At 35.5% G+C, this 22,687-nt stretch overlaps 1 protein-coding gene across 2 annotated transcripts; it reads left to right on the top strand.

Annotated features, from left to right (window-relative positions):
* The first annotated feature begins 1,652 nt into the window (after positions 1-1,652).
* Positions 1,653-15,288, top strand: prkcsh (PRKCSH beta subunit of glucosidase II). Of its 2 annotated transcripts, none has more exons than XM_073837591.1 (18): positions 1,653-1,688; positions 2,078-2,224; positions 2,330-2,446; positions 5,065-5,160; positions 5,248-5,305; positions 6,587-6,704; positions 7,005-7,134; positions 7,231-7,315; positions 7,411-7,489; positions 7,601-7,684; positions 10,592-10,750; positions 10,994-11,084; positions 11,175-11,244; positions 11,489-11,578; positions 11,658-11,732; positions 13,779-13,878; positions 13,959-14,132; positions 14,911-15,288. In XM_073837591.1, exons 2-17 carry the CDS (start codon positions 2,131-2,133, stop codon positions 14,103-14,105), a joined length of 1,593 nt encoding a protein of 530 aa, XP_073693692.1. In that variant the 5' UTR covers positions 1,653-1,688; positions 2,078-2,130; the 3' UTR covers positions 14,106-14,132; positions 14,911-15,288. The 2 variants fall into 2 exon arrangements, with proteins under 2 accessions (XP_073693692.1, XP_073694217.1); XM_073838116.1 differs by lacking the exon at positions 1,653-1,688 and adding an exon at positions 1,809-1,827.
* Positions 15,289-22,687: the final 7,399 nt, after the last annotated feature.

Below are 22,687 nucleotides of genomic sequence, written 5' to 3'. Positions count from 1 at the left end.
GTATAAATGTATAAAACAGCATCCATTAATATCTCTCTCACCTGCATGTAACTTTCTGTTCCATCATCATGGCCTCCTCTTTTCTTCTTTGCTGCATTTAATGAAATATCCAGTACACAATTAATCACCATTCAGTGCTGCTTAAACCATTTATTTGAAGCTTTGTTTATATGTATTATAATAATTGGAGTTTGTTACAGTAATTTTCAGTAAATAGTTTATTAATACGACCACAGCCTGTCTGGCTACTTACCTGGAGTCCTGAAACTTTGGGTAAAAAACGTCCTCAGATGTAAATGACCCAAAACAGTACAAATTGAAATACTTACAAACATTGTATGCCGTTAAAACAAGTTTAGCAAAATGAGTACTACAACAAACGTCTTTCAGGCTTGAAGAAAAACCGCGCGCCTTTCGCAGGTCACGTGAACACAAATAGTTTTAATTACAGTTCATTTAAAAGTGTTTTTGCAACTATAATCTAATAATTCCTGTAATAATGATTATGTTTAAAATTATATACGCGTAATAGGATTTAAGAATGAGCTGATTTGTCAGTAAATGCTGGTGAAACGCCTTTGCCCAGAAACCAAGAAAAAAAAGGATTTGTGAATTTTGTATTTTTTTTCATGCCATTGCATTGTTTAGATCATTAGAAAAAATAAAAAATTGCATTTTTGAAAAATTATATTTTATTCATATTTTATTCCATGTCCTCTGTAGAGGACATTATGGACTCCGTGTTTGGCATGAATCAGTTTTTAGGTTTGGTGATTTTTTTATACAAAACTTTGTTTAAGGGTGATTCACAACTATGTTATAAAACATATAACAAAAATTATTTGATATACCATTTTGTTTCATGCAGTATGTGTGTAAAAATGTCCATAAACTGGTTTTCCCTTTAAACACAGTTTATCTATAGCCTACACTGCATCTAATTTGTATTAATGTATTGCTGTTGGGACAGGAGTACAACAAAGAATAGGCATAATCGGAGTAATAATTGGCCAGATTTTGATAATAATATCTAATATTTCATAAGAATATTGATATATTATTTATTTTCCTATTCAATTGTAATGCCTCCCAAAATGCATAATAAAAATGATTTTAGTCCTGGCGTCCTCTACAGTGGACATATTATGTCCTGTTTCAAAACAGGAAGTCATATTTGGATTTGAAAGGCCATAACATTTCCCTGAGATGTTGCTTTATGATAAACAATTTGAAAATCAGAATTAAATGACAATTACAAAATATTATCATATTTCCATAAAGATGTAATTTTTTTCACTAAATAAATTTTAGCCATCTTTAAAGACCAAGGAGAGGGTGTGGTCATGGTCAAACATCCAAACATTTTGGTATTTCTAAAAAGCCCTGAATGTGCTCTGCACATGACATCCAGGCTTAAAACTGTGATATGTGAGTTCTCATAGAAATTCACTCAAATATAATGTCCACTACAGAGGCAAAAACTCTATAGCTGGGTCTCAGGAGGATAGGGTAACTGGTTTATGATTAATCATATTATTGATTTTGTGCAAGAGAAAAAAGGAAAATTGCATCCGTTTTTATGACTACATTACCCACAATGCCACATTCCTTCACTTGAATCCTCCAATCAAATGAGAACACCGCTCATCTTGGTGACGTAACACACAGTGCAAGAACGCTCAACGGAAGTAAGTACCGAGTTACAGTTTATCAACGATTTTTTAGATTTCTTTGACTAATTATACAATCGCACGTTTAATTTATGTAATGGTAATTGAAACATAATACTTGCTGTCGTGATACTGTACTGTTTGTCATTTCAGATCGGTGAGTATTTCAGTTTGTTGAGTTGGCCGTGTGTGCGGAAGCCATTTCAGATTGAATTAAGTTAACTAGGATGATGCGAATAAGACATTTTATAGACGGATTTATCTGCGACTATCATTTGGCTTTGGAACATTTAAATTTGTTTAGTTTAGCCCTTTTTAAACCTTTGGTTTAAGATGTATATTTATGAAAGGCATAGAGACTGTGATGTTCAGTTGAACAATGCATTGCGCTTTCATTTTGCTCCAAGGTCACGCGCCTCTAGTGGGAGTTTGCATTCGTCCCTGCATTTCCTGAGGCATCATGACCTGCTTGCACCTGTTCTTGACTTTGGTCCTTGCTGTCAGCTTGGGGACATCTGTAGAGATTCAACGGCCACGAGGAGTGCCACTGACGAGTAAAGTCATATCATTTATTGCATATTCTCTATTAAACCTGCACTGCTTTGGCTGCACATTCTGGTCTAACTGGTTTATTTCTTATTTTGTTTTAATAAATAAAGAAAAAGCGTTTTATGATGAGAACAAGCCCTTCAGCTGTCTAGATGGATCCCGGACTATTCCTTTCGACCGAGTGAATGATGACTACTGTGACTGCAAAGATGGTTCAGATGAGCCAGGTACTTATTTTTATTTGTTTATTTGTTTGTTTATAATTTAGGATGGAGTTTACCAGTCTTTAATTTAAAGCTTTCCACCTCACATTTATGTTTAAAGTCATTTAAACCTAAATTTATCAGTGAAATGTTTTCCTAAAAAGTCTGCTCAACTAGTGTTTGTTTTGACATTTGTTCATAAAGTAATTCATTGTCTTCTGAACAGACATGATCACTTTACGTGACGAGCAGATTTTATTTAGGCTTTTATTAACACATAAACATTGATTAACACACATACACTAGCAGTCAAACGTTTTTGAACACTGAGATTTTTTTATGTTTTTTAAAAGAATTGTCTTCTGCTCATCAAGCCTGCATTTATTTGATCCAAAATACAGTAAAAGCAGCAATATTATGAAATATTTTTACTGTTTGAAACAGCTGCTTTCAGTTTGAATATATTTTATTTGCCATTTATTCCTGACTAAATTTTCAGCATCATTACTCCAGTCTGTAATCACATGATCCTTCAGAAATCATTCTAATATACTGATTTTGGGAAAGAAATTATAGAAATACTTGTGTTTAGCAAGAATGCTTTAAATTGATCAAAAGTGATGACAAAGACATTTATAATGTTACAAATGATTTCTATGTCAGATAAATGCTGTTCTTCTGAACCTTTTATTAATCAAAGAAACCTGACAAAATTCTACTCAGCTGTTTTCAACATAATAATAATAATAAAAAATGTTTTTTGAGCAGCAAATCAGAATATTAGGGTGATTTCCGAAGGATCGTGTGACTGGAGTAATGTTGCTAAAATCATCTTTGAAATCACAAGAATAAATTACATTTTAAAATGTATTCAAATAGAAAATTGTTATTTTAAATAGTAAAATTATTTCTAAACTGTACTGTTCTTGCTGTATTTTGGATCAAATAAATGCAGGCTTGGTGAGCAGAAGAGACTTCTTAAAAAAAAAACTTACATTTCAAATCTTTTAACTGGCAGTGTATATAAAAAGCACATCAAATATGGTAAAAGAAACTTGACATGCTTGCGAGACACTCAGAGACAACAAAATTGTGTTTGTGCTGTTACAAAAATAAAGGCTTAATATATATGTGTAAAGATAGTGTTACTCCATATAAATCTACAACATGTGTAAAGTATATGTGGTAGGGTTGGGCGATGTCGACCAATCTGGCATCGTACGATGTCCAATGTGAAACATCGCGATGGACGATGGCATCGTCGGCGGGGGGCGGGGGCGAGGGATGGTTGTTGTTAAATAATTAATTTATAACGAATTAATTAATTGTAGTCTACCGTTTCCACCAGTGCTTAATTTGAGCCGGATTTTTAAAGATCCGGCATTAACAAGTGCATTAGATCATGACAGCGAGTGCGTGCATACGAGACTGAGCAAGCGCGGGTTTATGTAGATGTATTTGGAGGATGTTGGTCCTTAACATATTTTCGACCAGTCAGCTTTTTTAAGTACAAAATCGCTCTTATTGACTGCTTACTGCTTAACCCACTCTCTCTAAACACATTTAATGAGCAGCTTAATGTTTAGAGAGAAAGTGTAATATCAGAAATAATACCAAATCAAGCGAAATATTATTATGTATTAACATTATAAACACTATAAACATAGCTATAAGTTAGTTACCCTGACTCCAGAACGAATCATTTAAACGTAACGGAATTCAGAACAGAGCAGGAATGAAACAAAATATATTAAGGTAAGAAACCAAAACAAAGCGAAACTAAAAAATACCAGGCGTTGGGCTCACGTACCTCTGTAATTCGGCACAAATCCAAGTGTTTCCATATTCCCAATGTATTTGAATGATAAACTGTTATTTATAATGTAGGCTATACTAGGCTTTGTGTTGTACGTTCGTATTTCGATGAAAAAAAATATATATATTATCTTGTTTTCCAAGCTCTGTTCGTTATGGTAAAACCATGAAAAGGCATATTTGGTGTAGTTTATTTAATCTAATTTAATTAAAATTATTTAGATTTTTTTTCTGCTGTTTTTGCATGCCTCATTTATTAATGTAAACGAACTAGTTCATGTAATTCATTTGGAGTTCGCTGTAATTTGTATTGTGATCGCTAACAACTTCCTTGTTATTATTTCCTCATTATAATAATAATAAAATAATTAAAGATGCAGAAATTGAAAGCATGCATTTCATTTGGCTATATAGTGTGATTCAGTGTGTGTTTTTCGCGAGCGGGTTGCTGCTGCGGCGGGGGATCGCGATGCCGGCTCAGCATCGTGATGTCTATCGGCCATCGTCTATCGACCCAACCCTAATATGTGGATAAAGTGCATAGGATTCACAAAAAAATTAAAAATAAATCCTGCATGGCTTTCTTTCTTGCAAAAGAAGATATCTAACAAAAAATAAAAGCTGCCCTTTTTCACTCAATCAATGAAAGTGAATAAAGACTATGACTTTCATTGTGTTGAACAAAAACGCTTGGATCTTTTTTTGTGTTCAGTAAGAGACAGAAAGCCATACAAAACTATCTTTCCTAAGTCTTAGAGAGTAGTGAAACCGTATAGTTTGGTTTTGTGCATATGGTGTGTATGACAGTTGTTTATGTCTGTCCTCAGGCACTGCTGCTTGTCCGAATGGCAGCTTCCATTGCACCAATGCTGGATACAGACCTATGTTTATCCCATCCTCCCGTATTAATGACGGCATCTGTGGTAAGATGACTCTGCATTTGGACATTTCTCCTCAGTAGGGTTGAATAAATGGAATGGTATTGCATTTGAAATTTTTCCTCTCCACAGATTGCTGCGATACAACTGATGAGTACAACAGCGGAGCCAAATGTGAAAATACCTGCAAGTGAGTTCTGATTCAAATGTTATTGCTTTCCAGGTAGAAGCACATTAAGAGCCATTCACACAGGACACATTTTTGTGCTCTATTGCATACACGTGCACCAAATGTATTTGGCCATTGTGCCGCATCTCAATGTTGTGCTAAAATGTCCTGGTAAAAAAAAAAAAGGTCAAAGGTTTGATAGCAGCTGCTCAATATCAGTTTCAATCATTTTGACTGTGTAAATTAGCAATCTAGGAATGTTAATATCCTAAATAACATACACTGCCGTGCAAAAGTTTGGGATCAGTAAGACGTAATGTTTTTTAAAGATTCCCTTATGCTCATCAAGGCCACATTTATTTGATCAAAAATACAGAAAAAAACTGTAATATTGCAAAATGTTAGTACTATATAAAATAATGGTTTCTATTTTAAAATACTTTTTTTATTATATATAAAAAGCCTTTTTTTTTGAACTTTAGAAATTCTATTTCTAATAAATGCTGTTCTTTGTGACACTGAATGCTGCAGTAATGATGCTGAAAAATTCAGGTTTGCTAATTATTTTTTTTAAATGTATATTGAAATAGAAGAACGTTATTTTACATTAATAAAAAAAATCACAATATTACTTGTTTCTACATTTTTTTTATTAAATAAACACAGCATTGAAGAGCATTAGAAACATACTTAAAATACATTAAAAATCTTACTGATCCCAAACTTTTGACTGGCAGTTTACCTTCTAGCTGTTAAAATGTAAAAATGCACGTTTATTTTAGTTTTTTTGACTGGAGGAATACATAGGACCACAAAACCATTCTTAAGTAGCATGAGTGTATGTAGCAATAGCCAAAAATGCATTGTATTGGTCAAAATGATCTATTTTTCTTTTATGCCAAAACTCATTAGGATATGAAGTAAAGATCATGTTCCATTAAGATATTTTGTAAATTTTCATACTGTAAAAATATCAAAACTTAATTTTTGCTTAGTAATATAAGGACTTTATTTGGACAACTTTAAAAGTGATTTTATCAATATTTTGATTCCAGATTTTCAAATAGTTGTATCTTGGTCGAAAATTGTCCTATCCTAACAGATCAATGGAAAGCTTGTTTAACTGGTCTTTAAATGTACCCTTACCACTGCTTTTGTGGTCCTTGGTCCAGTTGTTTTTTTAAGAAAGAACTATTAGAAAATAGAACAGTATGTTTTATACAATTTTTTTTTTTTTACTTTTTCTTTTTGCTTATATTGCTATAAACCCATTGAAATATATGAGATTTGTTTGATTCTCAGGGAACTAGGACGCAAAGAGAAGGAGGTTTTGCAGAAGATGGCTGAGGTCACCAAAGAGGGCTTTCTCCTGAAACAGCAGCTTATTGAGGAAGCCAAGAAAGGACGGCAAGAAAAGCAGGTAAGATTTGCTTTGTGCAAACCCACATGTCAGTCCGGGATGTCAAAATGCTTTGGTTTGGTATTTTATACTCAATTTTACAATATGTTTTTGTTTGTTCAGCTGCTAGAGTTGCAAAAATCTTAGCGAATGTCAGTTTTCAAGCATGATGAAGTGCTGCCATCATATTTGTTTTGCTTTTTTGACTCACATCCAACAAAAATAATCCAGTTCTCGCTGAATAATTGTATACATTGCAGTTTTAAAAAGCCATATTTTGTTGTTGAGTTTTGTAAATGCAAAATGCTGTCTCTTCTGTAGGGTAAAGTGACTGATATGCAGGAAAATAAGAAACAGCTTGATGAGAAAGTTGAAGTGCTGAGGACAGTGAAAGAGACAGCAGAGCAGCCTGAGAAGGAAGCTAAAGAGCGCCACCTCAAGGCCTGGGAAGGTCAGTGCAGCTGAAAAAAAATTGCACATGAATTATATGAAAATGTACTTATTTGGCATCAATGTAGATCAAATCTGTTTTTTAACTACATTCCAGAACAAAAGGAAGCTATTCGCTTGGAGAAGGACAAAGCCAAAATGGCAGAAGCCTTTTTGGAGCTGGATGACAATGCAGATGGCTTGTAAGTGCCAATGAGTATTTTTATTTTTTTTCTCACACTTTTTCTGTTGCATATAGAGTATGAATATAAACTGATATGTTTGCTCTGTGTGTCAGTGTGTCCGTCTCTGAGCTTCAGTCCCATGCTGAATTGGACCCAGATGCTGATGGCACACTTTCTGATACCGAGGCCCAGGTATTTTTGCATTTATTTAGTTCTCAAAATGTCAAAATGTGCCACCAATCAAAATGCAATGAGTTCACCGAAATGCCACTAGTTTAGATTTGTGCTTTGTGATTTATTCAGGGACTGATGGGAGGAGCTGAGCAGGTGGACACATCAACATTTGATAGTGTTTGGACCAACATTAAAGACAAGTACCACTCAGAGGTCAGTAGAGAAGAAGCAGACATCATGTTTAGTGTCTTCTGAGGTTCCTTCCGGTTAAAAAAATATTAAAAACTCTAGTCCTATTAATTTTCTTTAAAGTAGTCAAGAAATAATCAAAATAATAACTATTAGTTAAACTATAACAAAATGAATATTAAAAATAAAATAAAAACACTGAGTGTAACAAGTAGCCAGTTAATTACATTTTTTAATTTATACATTTAATTTATTATTAAAAAAAATATTTTTTTCCAATAATAGTTAACATTACTAATCATTATAACATAATAATTACTAAGTTAAATATGCTGAGTCCCACATTTGACATATATTTATCAGCATTTATTTGAAATAGAAATCTTTTGCAACACTGTAAGAGTCTAGTAGTGTGGTTAGTTATATTAGTTATTTTGTACTTCTGATTGTCTTTTAATTTGATTCCTTGTTTTTAATATTTACACTACCAGTCAAAAGTTTTTGAACAGTAAGGTTTTTATGTTTTTTTTTAAAGAAGTCTCTTCTGCTCACCATGCCTACATTTATTTGATTCAAAGTACTGCAAAAACAGTACAATTTAAAAAATATTTTTACTATTTGAAATAATTTTCTACTTAAATATATATCTTAAAATGTAGTTTATTCTTGTGATTTCAAAGCTGAATTTTTAGCATCGTTACTCCAGTCTTCAGTGTCACATGATCCTTCAGAAATCATTTTAACATTCTTATTTGCTGCTAAAAACATTTATAATTATTATTATGTTGAAAACAGCTGAATAGAATTGTTTCAGGTTTCTTTGATGAATAGAAAGTTCAGGAAAAAAAACAGCGTTTATCTGAAATAGAAATCGTTTGTAACATTATAAATTAGGGCTGCACGATATTGGGGAAAAATTACATTGCGATATATTTTTTTCTTGCGATATATATTGCGATGTGTACAAATTCATTTATGTTCATCAGGTTGTTTTGAACTGCTTAAAAATCAAATAATAATTCAAGAATAATTGGGGTAATTTTGTAATCATTTTCAAAGAATAAAAAAAATAAAAAAAAGTAAAAGTACAGTATAATCAAAACCCTGAAATAAAATACTTTTTAAAGCTTATTTTGGGTAGTTTCATAAACAGTTTGACTCACCTTATTCACTGTCAAATCAAGGCTCTAATATGAAATTAATAATGAATGTTGCTTTTATCCTGATGAAAGGGAAATCAGCTTCTTCCTTTCACGAAAAACATTAAAAGCTTAGCCAAGATGGAGGAACGGCTGATCATAGCTGTTACAGGGATAACATTTTTTAGCAGCAGAGCTACTGCAAGCAATTTTTAGTTTTGGAAATCCATTTATCTTTGTTTTTTTTATCTTTGCTGAAACTTCCATGTCTTTAGGAGAGAGCGGGTCATGGTTTCTTAGCAACGGCAGACGCCACTCTGCCACTCAAGTTACAGAGCGCTTTGGAAAGGAGAAAGCGACGCGCCTAGCGTTTTCCATGCGTTTAGGCGCGACATGTGAACGGTCCCTTAAATTCGTAGTGTTTCCGTGAGTTGTGGCAGCAACTGCCAGGCACTCCTGACAAAGCACCTGTTTTTGGTCAGCAGCATCCTTTTTGTATCCAAAATACTTCCATATGACCGACGTTGCATTTCTTTTTGCGACCAAATCTTCCATTTCGGCGCTTTTCCCCCGTCCCACGCTCATTTCGCCATGCGCACGCAGAGACTGCATGCATGAAGTAGGTGAAGCAACGTGTGCATTGTAGTTTTTAAAGAATGAGTTAATTACTTTATTTTAGACAAATATAGATCCGTGAATAGAAAGTTTAGAAATATAGAAAGTACATTTTAAAATCAGACACACATAATTTTTTTGTTGCCCTGCATCGTGACTGCCACGATGTGACTATCGCGCATGCGTGCATCGCGATGACGATGCTGAAACGACCTATCGTGCAGCCCTATTATAAATGGCTTTATCATCACTTTTGAATTTAAAGTATCCTTGCTAAATAAAAGTGTTCATTTCTATCATTTCTCTCACAAAAAAGAAAAAAATACTGTCTCCAAGCTTTTGAATGGTATAGTGTATAATGTTACAAAAACGTTTTTGTTTTGTTTTTTCAGATAAATGCTGATCTTTGAACTTTCTATTCATCAAAGAATCCAGAAAAAAATATTGATGATGATAATAATAATAATAAATGTTTCTTGAACAGCAATTCGGCATATTAGAATAATTTCTGAAGGATCATGTGACACTGAAGACTGGAGTAATGATGCTGGTAACACTTTACAATAAGGTTCATTAGTTAAACATTAGTTAATGTATTAACTAACATGAACTAACCATGACCAATACATTATTTACTTTATTTACTAATCTTCATTAACATTAGTTAACGGAAATACAGTTGTTCATTGTTTGTTCATGTTAGTTCACACTGCATTAACTAATGTTAACAAGATTTTAATAACGTATTAGTAAATGTTGAAATTAACATTAACAAAGATTAATAAATGCTGTATAAGTGCAGTTCATTATTAGTTCATGTTAACTAATGTGGTTAACTAATGTTAACTAATGAACCTTATTGTAAAGTGTTACCATGATGCTGAAAAATTTTAAAACTTTCAAATAGAAAATATTTTAAATAGTAAAAATATTTCAAAATTGTACTTTCTGTACTTTAGATCAAATAAATGCAGGCTTGGTGAGCAGAAGAGACTTCTTTAAAAAACCGTACTGTTCAAAAACTTTTGACTGGTGTGTATTTAGATAAGAATTAACGCTTGACAATAGTAAAATTACTCACAATTTGTTGTAAAAACTTTTTTTGTTTAATAATTCCACTATCCTTGAACACAAAATGGCCCATTAACATTCATTTTAAATCCTCCTCCTCTCTTAGTCCCAGCCTGAGGAACCTGCCCAAGTGGAAACGCCCCCAGATGAAGTGAAGGAACCAGTTGTAGACAATGAGTCTGAGCCGTACCCAGAAGACGATGTCTCTGAGGAAGAGGATGAGGATGACGACGATGATGATGACTATCATGAAGATGATGATAAGGTGAGTATATTTCACACAGAAACCCAGAGCAAGCATTAACTCCATTGATGTTTAGATCCGCAGTGACATTTTGAGTCTTCTATTAACACTTCTCTGCTTGACGTTTAAAGTCCTTAACCTTTAACTCATGTCCTAAGGCACAATGGCAAAGGTCTTACCACATAGTGTGTTGAAACTCATGCTCACCGTACTATGTAATGTAAAAATTATGTCTTTAAATGAAATTGGTTGTGTCTTGTGCAGTCACCGCCCACCAATAAGACTCCAGAGAAGAGTCAAGAAGACGAGGAAGCCATGCCACCCTATGACACAGACACCCAGACCCTCATTGATGGTTGGTTCAGCTGCTAGAAGCTATTTATCGATACGTTTATCTAGTTGTTCTTTGTTTCCTTATGCTAACTGACTGTTTTCTGGTTCACAGCTGCTCAGAAGGCCAGAGATGACTTTGAGGAGGCTGAGAAAGCTCTTCGGGAGATAGATGATCAAATCAGGTTTGTTCAATGCTACTGTCTTCAGAGTTTGAAATCGAGAATCTGATTTTTCGTAAGCACCTGAAATTCTCATTAGTCAATGTATGCCTACATCAGAGTGTGCTGTTTGTTCAACTTACGCTTGCATCACTTTTGCAAACCCTTATGTCCTTGAATTCAATGTATTTGCAGTGTTCTCTGACGTTGGTGTACAGGGACCCTGCTGCTGAGCACTGTGTTGAGTTTCTCTTTGATTGTGTTGCAGAAATATTGAAAAAGAGCTGTCCTTTGATTTCGGCCCTGATGCTGAGTTCACTTACCTCTACAGCCAGTGCTACGAGCTCACCACTAGCGAGTAAGTGAAACCAACGTTTGTTGTTTTGCAGTGAATATTTTTGGGCTGTGATTTATTTCTATGTTCTGTTTGCCTTTAGGTACATCTACAGACTCTGTCCTTTCAACCGGGTTTCACAGAAACCCAAGTATGGTGGTTCAGAGACCAACCTTGGGTAAGAGGCATTGTGAGGGGAAAAACCCCCATCTTAAACTGGTTTTAGAAGTTTTTTTGATATTTTGAAGTTTGAAAGAAATTAGTACTTTTATTCTGCAAGGATGCATGAATGAATCAACTTTTAAACTTTCTATTCATCAAAGAATCCTGAAAAAGTCAGAGTTTACACAAATTATTCAAAAAATTAGTTTTTAGCCTTCATAATAAGAGGAAATGCTTCTTGAGCAGCAAATCAGCATATTAGATTGATTTCTGAAGGATCATGAGACACTGAAGGCTCTAGTAAATGCACCACCAGTCAAAAGTTAGATTTTTAGACAGTAAGATTATTAATGTTTTTTTCTGCTCACCAAGCCTGCATTCATTTGATCTAAAATACAGCAAAAGCAGTAATATTGTGAAATATTTTTACTATTTAAAGTAACTGCTTTCTATTTAAATATATTTTAAAATGTGATTTATTCCTGTGATCAAAGCTGAATATAGAATATAGAAATGAGTACTTTTATTTAGCAAGGTTGCTTTTAAAATGATCAAAAGTGATGATAAAGACATTTATAATGTTACAAAAGATTTCTGTTTTGAATAAATGTTGTTCTTCTAAACTTTCTATTCATCAAAGAAACCTGAAAAAAATCTACTCAGTTGTTTTCAACATTAACAATAAGAAGAAGAAATGTTTTTTTGAGTGGCAAATCAGAATATTAGAATGACTTCTGAAGGATCTTGTGACTGCAGTGATGCTAAAAATGCAGCTTTGAAATCACAGGAGTAAATTACATTTTAGAATGCATTCAAATAGAAAACAGTTATTTTAATTAGTAAAAATATTTGAGAATTTTACTGATTTAGCTGTACTTTGGATTAAATAAATGCAGGCTTGGTGAGCAGAAGAGACGTCTTTAAAAAAAACAAAAAAATCTTACTGTCCAAAGACTTTTGACTGGTATTGTATGCTGAAAAATCACAGAAATAAATCAGATTTTAAAAGATATTAAAATAGAAAAGTTATTTGAAATTGTAATAATATATTAATGCAGTCTTTGTGAGAATAGGATACTTTAAAAAAACAAAAAAAAAAAAATCTAAACCTTGCTATATAAGTAAAATTGCTGATAGAGATTGATATTGAATATTTAACTGTTCAGTCTTTTTTTAACTGCAAATTAATTCTCTTTTAAGTTAATCTTTAAAACATTAATAATTTAATAATAATAATACACATTTAAAATGAATATCCTTTTATCATTGTGTACATTATGTCTACATTTACTTCTAGCAACATTTTGTAGCATTTTATTTTTCATTTCATTGCCAAGTTTAGGATCTCTGTAATTTACGGTCTCTGACTCATAGGCACATTTCTCTCTGAAAAAAGGAATGAAAGATAATTTTTTTTATTCAGACAGTATAGAGCTTTTAAGATTGACTATATAATATTGGTTTTGAATAACGTCTTTATTCACCCCTTTGTTATCCAAGATGTTCATATCTTTCTTCAGTCTAGAAAAAAAATGTTTTTGAGGAAAACATTTCAGGATTTTTCTACATATAGTGGACTTATATCAGGATCAGTGAGTTGAAGGTCTAAATTGCAGTTTCAATGCAGCTTTAAAGGGCTCTACACGACCCCAGCCAAGGAATAAGGGTCTTATCTAACAAAACGATCTTTCATTTTCTAAAAAGAAATAACCGCAAATGCTCATCTTGCACTAGCTTTGTGTTGAAACTGCAGTTTTAACCTTCAACCCGTTGGTTCTCATTGAAGTCCACTATATGGAGAAAAATCCTGGAATGTTTTCCTCAGAAACCTTCATTACTTTTTGACTGAAAAAAGAAAGACATCTTGGATGATATAGGGGAGAATGAATTATCAGGAAATTTTTATTCCGGAAGTGAACTTATCTGTTACGACCAGCAAACCCCCTTAGACTGGTTTAAGCTTTTTTATCTGTTTGTTTTTTTATTACTTTGTCATACTATTTGCAATATCATGGCGTGAGTGTTTTTGGCAGTCTTTAATGAGAGATGCTCATGTTTCCAGGACATGGGGAAGTTGGTCAGGGCCTGAAAATAATAAGTACTTAGTGATGAAATACGAGCACGGCACTGGGTGCTGGCAAGGTCCAAACAGATCAACTACAGTAAGTACCAGCTCTTTCTTTGCTTCCACTGTGCCTTTCACACTGGGAGTTTTTTTGCTAAGTGTGTCTTTGTGTGGTAGGTGAAGCTGACTTGTGGGAAGGAGACCGTGGTGACCTCGACGTCGGAGCCGAGTCGCTGTGAATACCTAATGGAATTCACCACTCCTGCAGTGTGCCAAGAGCCAGCCAACATTGACCCCTCGACACATACCCATGTGGAGCTCTAGACTCCACGCTCTGCGTGTTGATGCATGGTGTGCACAAACAAATGCATACTTTGTTTTAGATGTTTAAAGCACTATTATCTCTTAAATGCATGAATGTTTCACCAATCATTATTACATATTTGGGTCTTTAGCGACCCGGACCAATATATCCAGCACAGATGGATCTCTAACTTCTGCGATAGCAAAAAACTCTCTTGATATTATAAGAACAATTACAGAAGAAAAAAACAGAGCATATTTCGTTACCTTTTGAAACTTGAGCAGATGATTTTACAATCGCAGTCATCCTCAGAGCGCTCTTCCACAGTACATTCAGCATCTGGCTCATATTCGCGATCTCAACCATATTTTCAAAACTATCGTTTTCAATTACTTCAAAGTCAATATTTTGATCGCTGACAGCTTATTCACCACAGTGACATTTCTATTTTATTGTGTACAGTAATTGCTCTGATATTGCTTTGTTCCACCAGTGAATGCACCAATAATCAACAATATTCACATTGTTTAATATCAAATTTGGAAAACCTAGCTGTTTAGAACAAGTATGCATATCGCAGATATTACATCTTTAGTCTGGAGTTGTTCTTAAAAGTCACTGACTTTATTGAAATTACGGTTAGGCTAGCTTGCAAATTTCCTGAAATCAGCTTTTCCATCCATACTGATGCACACAGTGCATTATCTTCAATTTATGACCCCAAAGTGCATAATTGTGTTTAATGTTCTTCAAAATACATTAAATGTTTGTGTGTGGTCACAAATCGATACTAACTTTCTCCCCCCTTTCTCTCCTGGTCTGTAGGTTGCTGCTCTGTGGGAACATTAACTTCATTTCCTGTTCAGGCTGTTTAAGAACCTCTTCCATTAGTTTTGGATCAGCTAACTGAGGCTGGATGTTGGGAGAGCATTAAGTTTGGTAAACTGTAAGGTTTTTTGTTGTTTTTACTTGGGTAAAATCTGATCCCTTCACATTCCATGGAAAATGTTGAAATAAATTCAACTTAAACAAATTGTTGTGACTTATTCAAAAATAAATTTCAAATAAATTCTCAAATTTCACACTATATGCTATGTACTGTCTAGTATATGAACACATCGGAGTCGGTAGCACTTTCCCTTTGGCTACATAAGAAAAACTGACAATTAAACGTTGAAATAAATTCACTTTATCTTTCAAAAATCGTTGTGGCTTTTGCTTTGTCACGAATGACGCACTGTTTAGTATCAGTGCTGGCTACTAGTAACTGATTACACAATCAGGTTCCATTATTAGATTATATTACATTTTTAAATATTTGTAATCAGGCTACGATTATGACTATACTGTTATAACATGAGTACATATTCACACCACAGCAAAAAATCATTCATAATTTATTGATTCTCACTAATTCTATATTTTTGATCTTTCACATTTTCCTTTCTGAAATAGCCTACTACTTATATAGACTCAGTCTTCCAGTTTTGTGGACTTTAATTACACAGAAAACTGAAGAGGCCCCACAGTATTTGACCACTAGATTCAGTGTTGCCAAGTCCACGATTTTCCTGCAGAAATTAGGCCACTTAACACTGTTGGGTTAAACAGTGGATTCTCTTTCATGTCCGTGGGTTGAAGCAACCCTAATAACATAATATTTAGACCTTGGGGACTCTCCCTCAAAATGCGATTGGACTACTTTGGGCTAGTTTTGAATAGCAATTGGGCGTGTTTTGTTGTAAAAACCTGGCAACCCAATTTTAAGTGTTGTCAACGTTTCAACATTGCATGAACTTCTGATGGGCACATTAATGTTTATTTGAATTGTCTTTGGAAGGCTTTTGTCTTTTAAACACATTACATGCACAAATTTACATTATTTCTTATTTGCATGTAATGCAGGGATTCCCAAACTCTTTTACCTAATATATTTACTTTTTACAAGATGTAATATACAGTAAGTCTCAGGTGTCCCCAGAATGTGTCTGTTAAGTTCAGCTCAAAATATCCCACAGATCAATTATTCTATCATTTTGAAAATGCCTATTTTGAGTGGAAGCAGAAACATGCATGTGCATTCGTGCATGTCTCTTTAAAAGCAAATGAGCTGCTGCTCCCGCGCCTTTTCCAGAATAGGCGTCACGTGTGCCTTTACAGCCAGTACCTGGAAAACTGCCATAAAAGGCCTGTTTGGCTTTGATTATCATGTCTTACGCGCTGAAATTATGATATATGGTTTTCTGAACGCACATCCGAACCGTGCGCACAGAAAGCAGCTGTCACACCACATGTGAGTACTAAACTAAGTTCTCTTTAATGTCTTAATGCACTTAAACTGTCAAATACACAGGTTTATGTTAAAAACACACGAGTTACAAATACAGTCGATTATGTCTGTGAAGGTAAACAGCTCGGAAAGAAATTGGATGTTTATATTAGATCTGCGTATTAAGTGAGAGCAGCATAATATACAGTACCTGTACTGCTATCTACGCTGTTAATATGACCCAAACTATAAAATAAAAGCAGAAAATCGTTCCCTGCTCTTGAATAACTTTTATAGCTTTTATAAGAAGACATTTCTTACTTAAAGCTGCAGTCCGTAAGGTTTGCCTCTATGTCGCCATCTCTGTTTGTAAACCTGCAATTGCAGTTAATGCGGAATTATCTTCCATGCGTGGGGTGTGCTTCGGCACAGCTCCAGCGCGGATGCATCTAATGTTTTGAGGAGTGTGTGGCTGTCGTTAACCGCACCCAGAGCCATACAGAGAGACATAACCAAACACTCACCGAGATCATCCTGAAGGTCAAACGTGAAAACGGATGTGACTGGCACACTGCTCTTGACTGGGCCCTCATGGCTAAGAACAGTATCCGTTTCTCAATATGCGTTCTTGTCTGTACTTGTGTTCTTGTGGACTTGTGAAACATCATCAGTTGTCACCCAAGTACTGTTCCAATTCAAAAGTTCACATCTAGCAAGTACAGTTCAAATCCCCGGATGAATTCTTGCTCCGCCCCTTTTATCAAGGATGCATCAAGAGGAGACTTGTGCGAACTTGAGGCAGCCATGTATACCAGAATGCATTTCGCACCAATCAGCGAGCGTTAATGGCGGAGAAGAAAACCCGCATAATTTTCAAAATATTACTGTTATTGTGTCATGAAATTAAGGTTTAAGAGTATTTCAGGTTAGAATGTAGTTGTTTAAAACTCAAATCTGCGGTTTATTTACGAAGACAGCGCGTATTTGAAAAATTGTTTCGCCGATTTCGGAGATGCGAGTTCCAGGCGAACACCGGGTGCTCAGTGGTCATGTATCCCGCAGAGAGAGCCTCACCACGGCTAGTCCTTCTGATGTTTGCCGCTGGTCCTGATGTCTCTGTAGTGATTAAACAAGAGGTATAATTCGTTTTGGGTAAATCTAACAGCTAATTTTTGGTCTCGTGAATCTATTATTTATTCCAGGTCCTATCATTTTGACTGAGGACAAAGTTATGCTTCATAAATTATTTATCAATCGTAATTCAACGCTGACTTTTTAGCATGCATTTGACCGAATAGTCTGCTTTTGTCTTTATTTCCGATTACATAAGTCTCTTATACTTTATACTTTTATAATGGCTAATATTGTTCATTAAAACTGACATTTAACAAAAAAGGCAGAGTTGTGCTTGTCATGTTTCATTTTATTATACATAGAGTAAAGATGTATTATACACAGTGCACATATAGCTTAAATCACATATTAATATGTTTTAGTATTTTTAAAATGAGTACGAAAAGAGAGTTGTGGTTTATATTTTGAAGAAAACAAAGAGGCAGTGGTGTTTGATATCACTTCCTTTTATTGTAATTATTGTTTTGTAACGCGTTGCATGAACCACATTTTTGTCGCTATTGATAAGTTTAACGTTAAATGAAACGGAAAAGAGGCAATGCTGTTTGATATAAAATATTTCATTTCACTGTAATGTTGTACATTCCCTGAACTACGTTTTTGTAGCTATTAATATGTTTAAATAAAAACGAAAAGAGGCAGAGGTGGTTCGTCTTATTGTGAAGCAGTGAGGATAACCGGAGTAGAAAAGGCGAGCTGACTGACGTTATCAAGTACACTGCTGTTCCATTTGCAGAATTACAGGACTTGCATCCTCAGGTCCTCAAGAGTTCATACTCCCAAGTAAAATATCCAAGTTCGAACTACGAAGGACGCAAGTCCGAACTTTGCGTACTTGGTATTGAGAAACGGCCAGTATATTGAATGTTCATGGCTACAATCCATACCAATTAGTGTTTGGACAGAATCCTAACCTTCCTTCTGTATTAGTTGATAAATTACCTGCTCTAGAAGGTACCACTGTGAGCGCTAAAGTAGGAGAACACATTTCTGCTCTACATGCTTCTAGAAAAGCATTCACAGAAGCAGAGTCTTCTGAGCGTATAAGAAGCTTAGGCTCACAGATGACATGTATATGACAGGTGACAAGGTATATTACAAAAGGGCAGACTGTCCTGAGTGGAAGGGACCAGGGGTAGTTATTGGTCAAGATGGAGCTGTTGTATTTGTAAGACATGGGGGGACTCTTGTTAGAGTACATCAATCCAGGCTCTGTAAGACAAACGCACAGGATCGGGAATCTCAAGATGAACAAGACAACAGCCAGAAAGTAAGTGAAAAGGGTAGCTTAAATAATGTAGCAGATGGCTCAGATAGTGAAGAAAACACAGACCGTGACCAAGAAAACATCAGCGACAGGGAATTGAATATAGGAGAAGTGGTTTATCCTAGAATGACACAAGCTGAAACAGATCATGATGTGTGTGGTGATCCTGTCTCTCTTGCTGGTGTAAAGTTAAAAACAGGACAGACTGTAACATTTATGTAAGTTTTAGGCAGAGCAGGCAAAGCCTCTGGAAAATATAAAAACTGGTTTAATCTGCAACTTATTGAACATGATGGCAGTGATGGGCAAAAGGAGTCAGTGGATATGTCATGTGTTGACAATCTTCACATTGAATCAACTGATACAGAGACTGACGTGCTTATAACAAAAGACATTTCATTTGATGCTGCTAAACAGGATGAAATAGTGAACTGGTACAAAAACGATGTTTTTGAGGAAGTTGATGATGCAGGTCAAAAGTGTGTCTCTACCAGATGGGCCTGTAGTCTTAAAGAAACTCCAGTTGGTATTGTGCCCAAAGTGAGACTCGTAGCCAGAGGTTTTGAAGAGCTAAATATTCATGAGCTGCAGAAAGATTCCCCAACCTGTGCTTCTGACTCTCTTAGGCTATTATTAGCTGTAATCTGTCAAAATAAGTGGCAAGTTCATTCTATGGACATCAAATCTGCTTTCTTGCAGGGTATGCAGCTGTCCAGAGAAATCTATGTCCGCCCCCCTCCTGAAGCAGGAAAGGAAAATATTTTATGGAAACTAAACAAGTGTGTTTACGGCCTTGCAGATGCATCATTGTATTGGTACAACAAAGTGAAAGAAATCATGCTGAGTACAGGTGGTAAAATGTCTAAAGTAGATCCAGCAGTATTCTACTGGTTGGATGAACAGTGTAAGGTTACTGGAGTACTCTCAACTTGCTGACTGTCTTAAAAAAAAAAGGAGCGTCGGCCCTAATGTTATTGAAGGTACTCAGTGAAGGACTATGGTGCTATTGAAAGCAAGTTAAGGAATGAGAAAACTTATTTAAAAAAAGAGGAGGAAAGATGTTCATTTGAAAACTCTATACTTTCATTCGGATATTCTACTTTGGGTTTTTTTTTATTACGGTAACTGTAATCTTTGTTTTATATGTTTTTTTGTATTTATATTTTTTTGTTTAAAGTATAGGGAGATTGTTAACATGTTATTTTCGCTCTACTTTGTTCACCTGGAAGAAGGTTATCCGGGTTAAAAATAAGGTTAGCGCGTGTACTGGTTCTAAGGTGAGCGCGCTGTGTAAAAGGGGCGGAGTTATTGTATGAACGGTGTTGAAGCTGTTACTGATCTGTGAGACGGTGTGATGGACGGAATAAAGTGTGCTAACTAAGTAAACGTCGTGTTTATTAAACTTAACAATTAGGGTTGCACGGTATACCGGTACTACGGTAGTATCGCGATACTAAAGCTTAAAAATACCCGCGGTGCCTTTGCATTTTTGAAAGGGTAGTATCGTCTATACGGTAGCACCGTATGATATGTTGTATGTACGGCAGGAACAGTTTAAGGCCACGATCACACCGAACGCGTCTTTTAGTTCTAAAAACGTGAGGCGCAAAGCACTGCCTTTTTTTGGTGACTTTTAAAAAAAGGCAGTGCGCTGCCGTTGTTTTATGTTGCTAGGCAACGACCAAAACAGCTGTTCTGTCAGTCAAATCAAAGGATTATAGCGCCAGCGCTCTAAAATCTTTGGTTTTTGCTGTTAATTAAACTGTCATATTAGCAGAAACCCTAAAAAATACAGCTCCGGGTTACCCACGACAGACACCAAAAGTTTCTCCTCCATTTCTTGCAGTCTCCGGACTTTTTAAGCAACGGTAAACTTTCGTCACCACAACAGAAGGCCCGCCTCTCCATTCATTCGATTGGACAATGGAAAAAACGCGAATGACGTTGGGCGTTTTTCCGCTCAGAGTTGCTTTTTTTTGAACTTCAGGCGCTCAGAGCGCTTCTGCAAAAACGCAAGGTGCAGCAGGCGGCGAAAACGCTCACTGCCAACAGAAAACCATTCACTGCAAAAACACGTTCGGTGTGATCGCGGCCTAAGGGGCCGTTCACATGTAGCGTCTTTTGCGTGCTCAAGTTCGTTATTTCAAATGTAGACGCGCGGCATGTGCGCGCATAATGGAAGCGACGCGGTCGCGACACGCACGCGGTGCGACGCGCTCGTTTTTTCAGGCGCGTCCGCGCCGCATCGAGATAAAAACATCTCAACTTTTCAGAATGCCGCAAGTGCACCGCAGGTCATGTGACATGAACCAACCAATCAGCTTCCTCACGTTTTTCGTTACATTGAAACCTCAGCAGAAACATGGAGGAGCAGCTCATCATTGTGGTCCAGGGATTTCCTGAACTTTATGATTGTCAAGCCCCCATTATTTTGACGCTAATAGAAGAAACAATGCATGGAGACGCATAGGCTTGGAGCTAGTGCGCAGTTGATGGTTGCTTAGAAACGGCAGACGCTTCCAGAGCGCAAGCGACCGAGCGCTTTGTTGATAAGGAAGAAAGCGGCGCGCCTAGCATTTTCCACGCGTTTTTAGGCGCAACATGTGAACGGCCCCTAAAACGTTCTTTTCGAACATGCACGCCAGTAGAAACATTACGAGCTGATTGCCAAAATGTATTTCTGCTGTACTTTGTGTAGTACAGGCTGTGTCTACGCTTTATATGGTATTCAGTGTTTTCTGACGCTTCAGTTCAGTTTGAAATGAGAAGGTGCACGCTCACGTCGTTGTTCACGCTGCAGTTTATCAGAAGAGACGGTCTGATTCAGACCTTCTGATGTTATTTTAAAAAATAGCAGCCCAAGAATCAATTATTAAACATCAAAATATTTTACTAGAAAGAATTTTCGCATTGTAATAATTCGTTTCTGGAAGCATCTTTGCAATCACGAATGCAATTCCATTCATTAACATAGTGGTTTTGCAATTGGTTCGTATCAATCATTATATATATGTATTTTTTTAACATTATAAATGAATACGTTTTAATATACAAGCTGCTAACTTGGAAATTTTAAGATATGGCAGCAAAAATGCTTGTGACAGTTCAGAAATATGACACGAGCAAGATGTTTTTGTTTCGTTTCTGTGTTCGAATCCGAATCCGCGTTGGTTTGGGCGAATCACTGATTCACTATGGCATTCATAAAAACGAGTCATTTGATTCACTCCTGAATGATTCAGCCGTTTTGAAAGAATCGTTTGAACAACTCATTGATTCAATCAACACTGCTGCCACCTGCTGGCGGGTTTAAGTTTCCCGTCATGTTCCTTTCTTTTCCAACATATTTCTATATTCAGAGTTTTGTATTTAAAACATTAATCTTATAACATTATTTATGCAATTATAAGTACAGTCTACATGTATAAATACCACATTTAAATGTCACTCCATGAAGCTTCTATGCAGTGCTAAGATGAGTTTTGTTTACATGATTTCATGGATAACAATAGCCAGTCATTCATTCACATTAATGAAGTATTCAGAGAAAAATCTTGTCTGTTTTCATTTACATCTTTTTATTTATGAAATTTTTATTCATTTTGTAGAATTGAATTTTAAATGAACAGAATACTGCACGGTATCGTGATACTACTTGGTATCGTGATACTTCAACTGGTATAGTATCGTAAGTCATCGTGACAACCCTATTAACAATTATATTACCTGAAATGTAACCCTGGACCACAAAACTCTTAAGTAGCACAGGGATATTTAAAATAATAGCCAAAATACATTGTATGGGTCAAAATGATCGATTTTTCTTTTATGGCATAAATCATTAGGTTAAACAGAGATATTTGGGGAAGGTCCTACCGTAATTATTACTTAATTTTTGATTATTAATATACATTGCTAAGAACTTCATTTGG

The sequence above is a fragment of the Garra rufa genome, chromosome 1 (assembly GCF_049309525.1).
Source record: "Garra rufa chromosome 1, GarRuf1.0, whole genome shotgun sequence".
NCBI classification, from domain to species: Eukaryota; Metazoa; Chordata; class Actinopteri; order Cypriniformes; family Cyprinidae; genus Garra; species Garra rufa.
Note: the sequence above shows the minus strand (reverse complement) of the source record. Positions and strands in the feature narration are given on the sequence as shown.

Excerpts from the sequence above, each read along its gene's own strand:
- prkcsh (XM_073837591.1), top strand. The coding sequence starts at position 2,131 with ATGACCTGCTTGCACCTGTTCTTGACTTTGGTCCTTGCTGTCAGCTTG. Across the intron at positions 11,579-11,657 it reads TACGAGCTCACCACTAGCGA|GTACATCTACAGACTCTGTC; the intron begins GTAAGTGAAACC and ends GTTTGCCTTTAG. Across the intron at positions 13,879-13,958 it reads GTCCAAACAGATCAACTACA|GTGAAGCTGACTTGTGGGAA; the intron begins GTAAGTACCAGC and ends TTTGTGTGGTAG.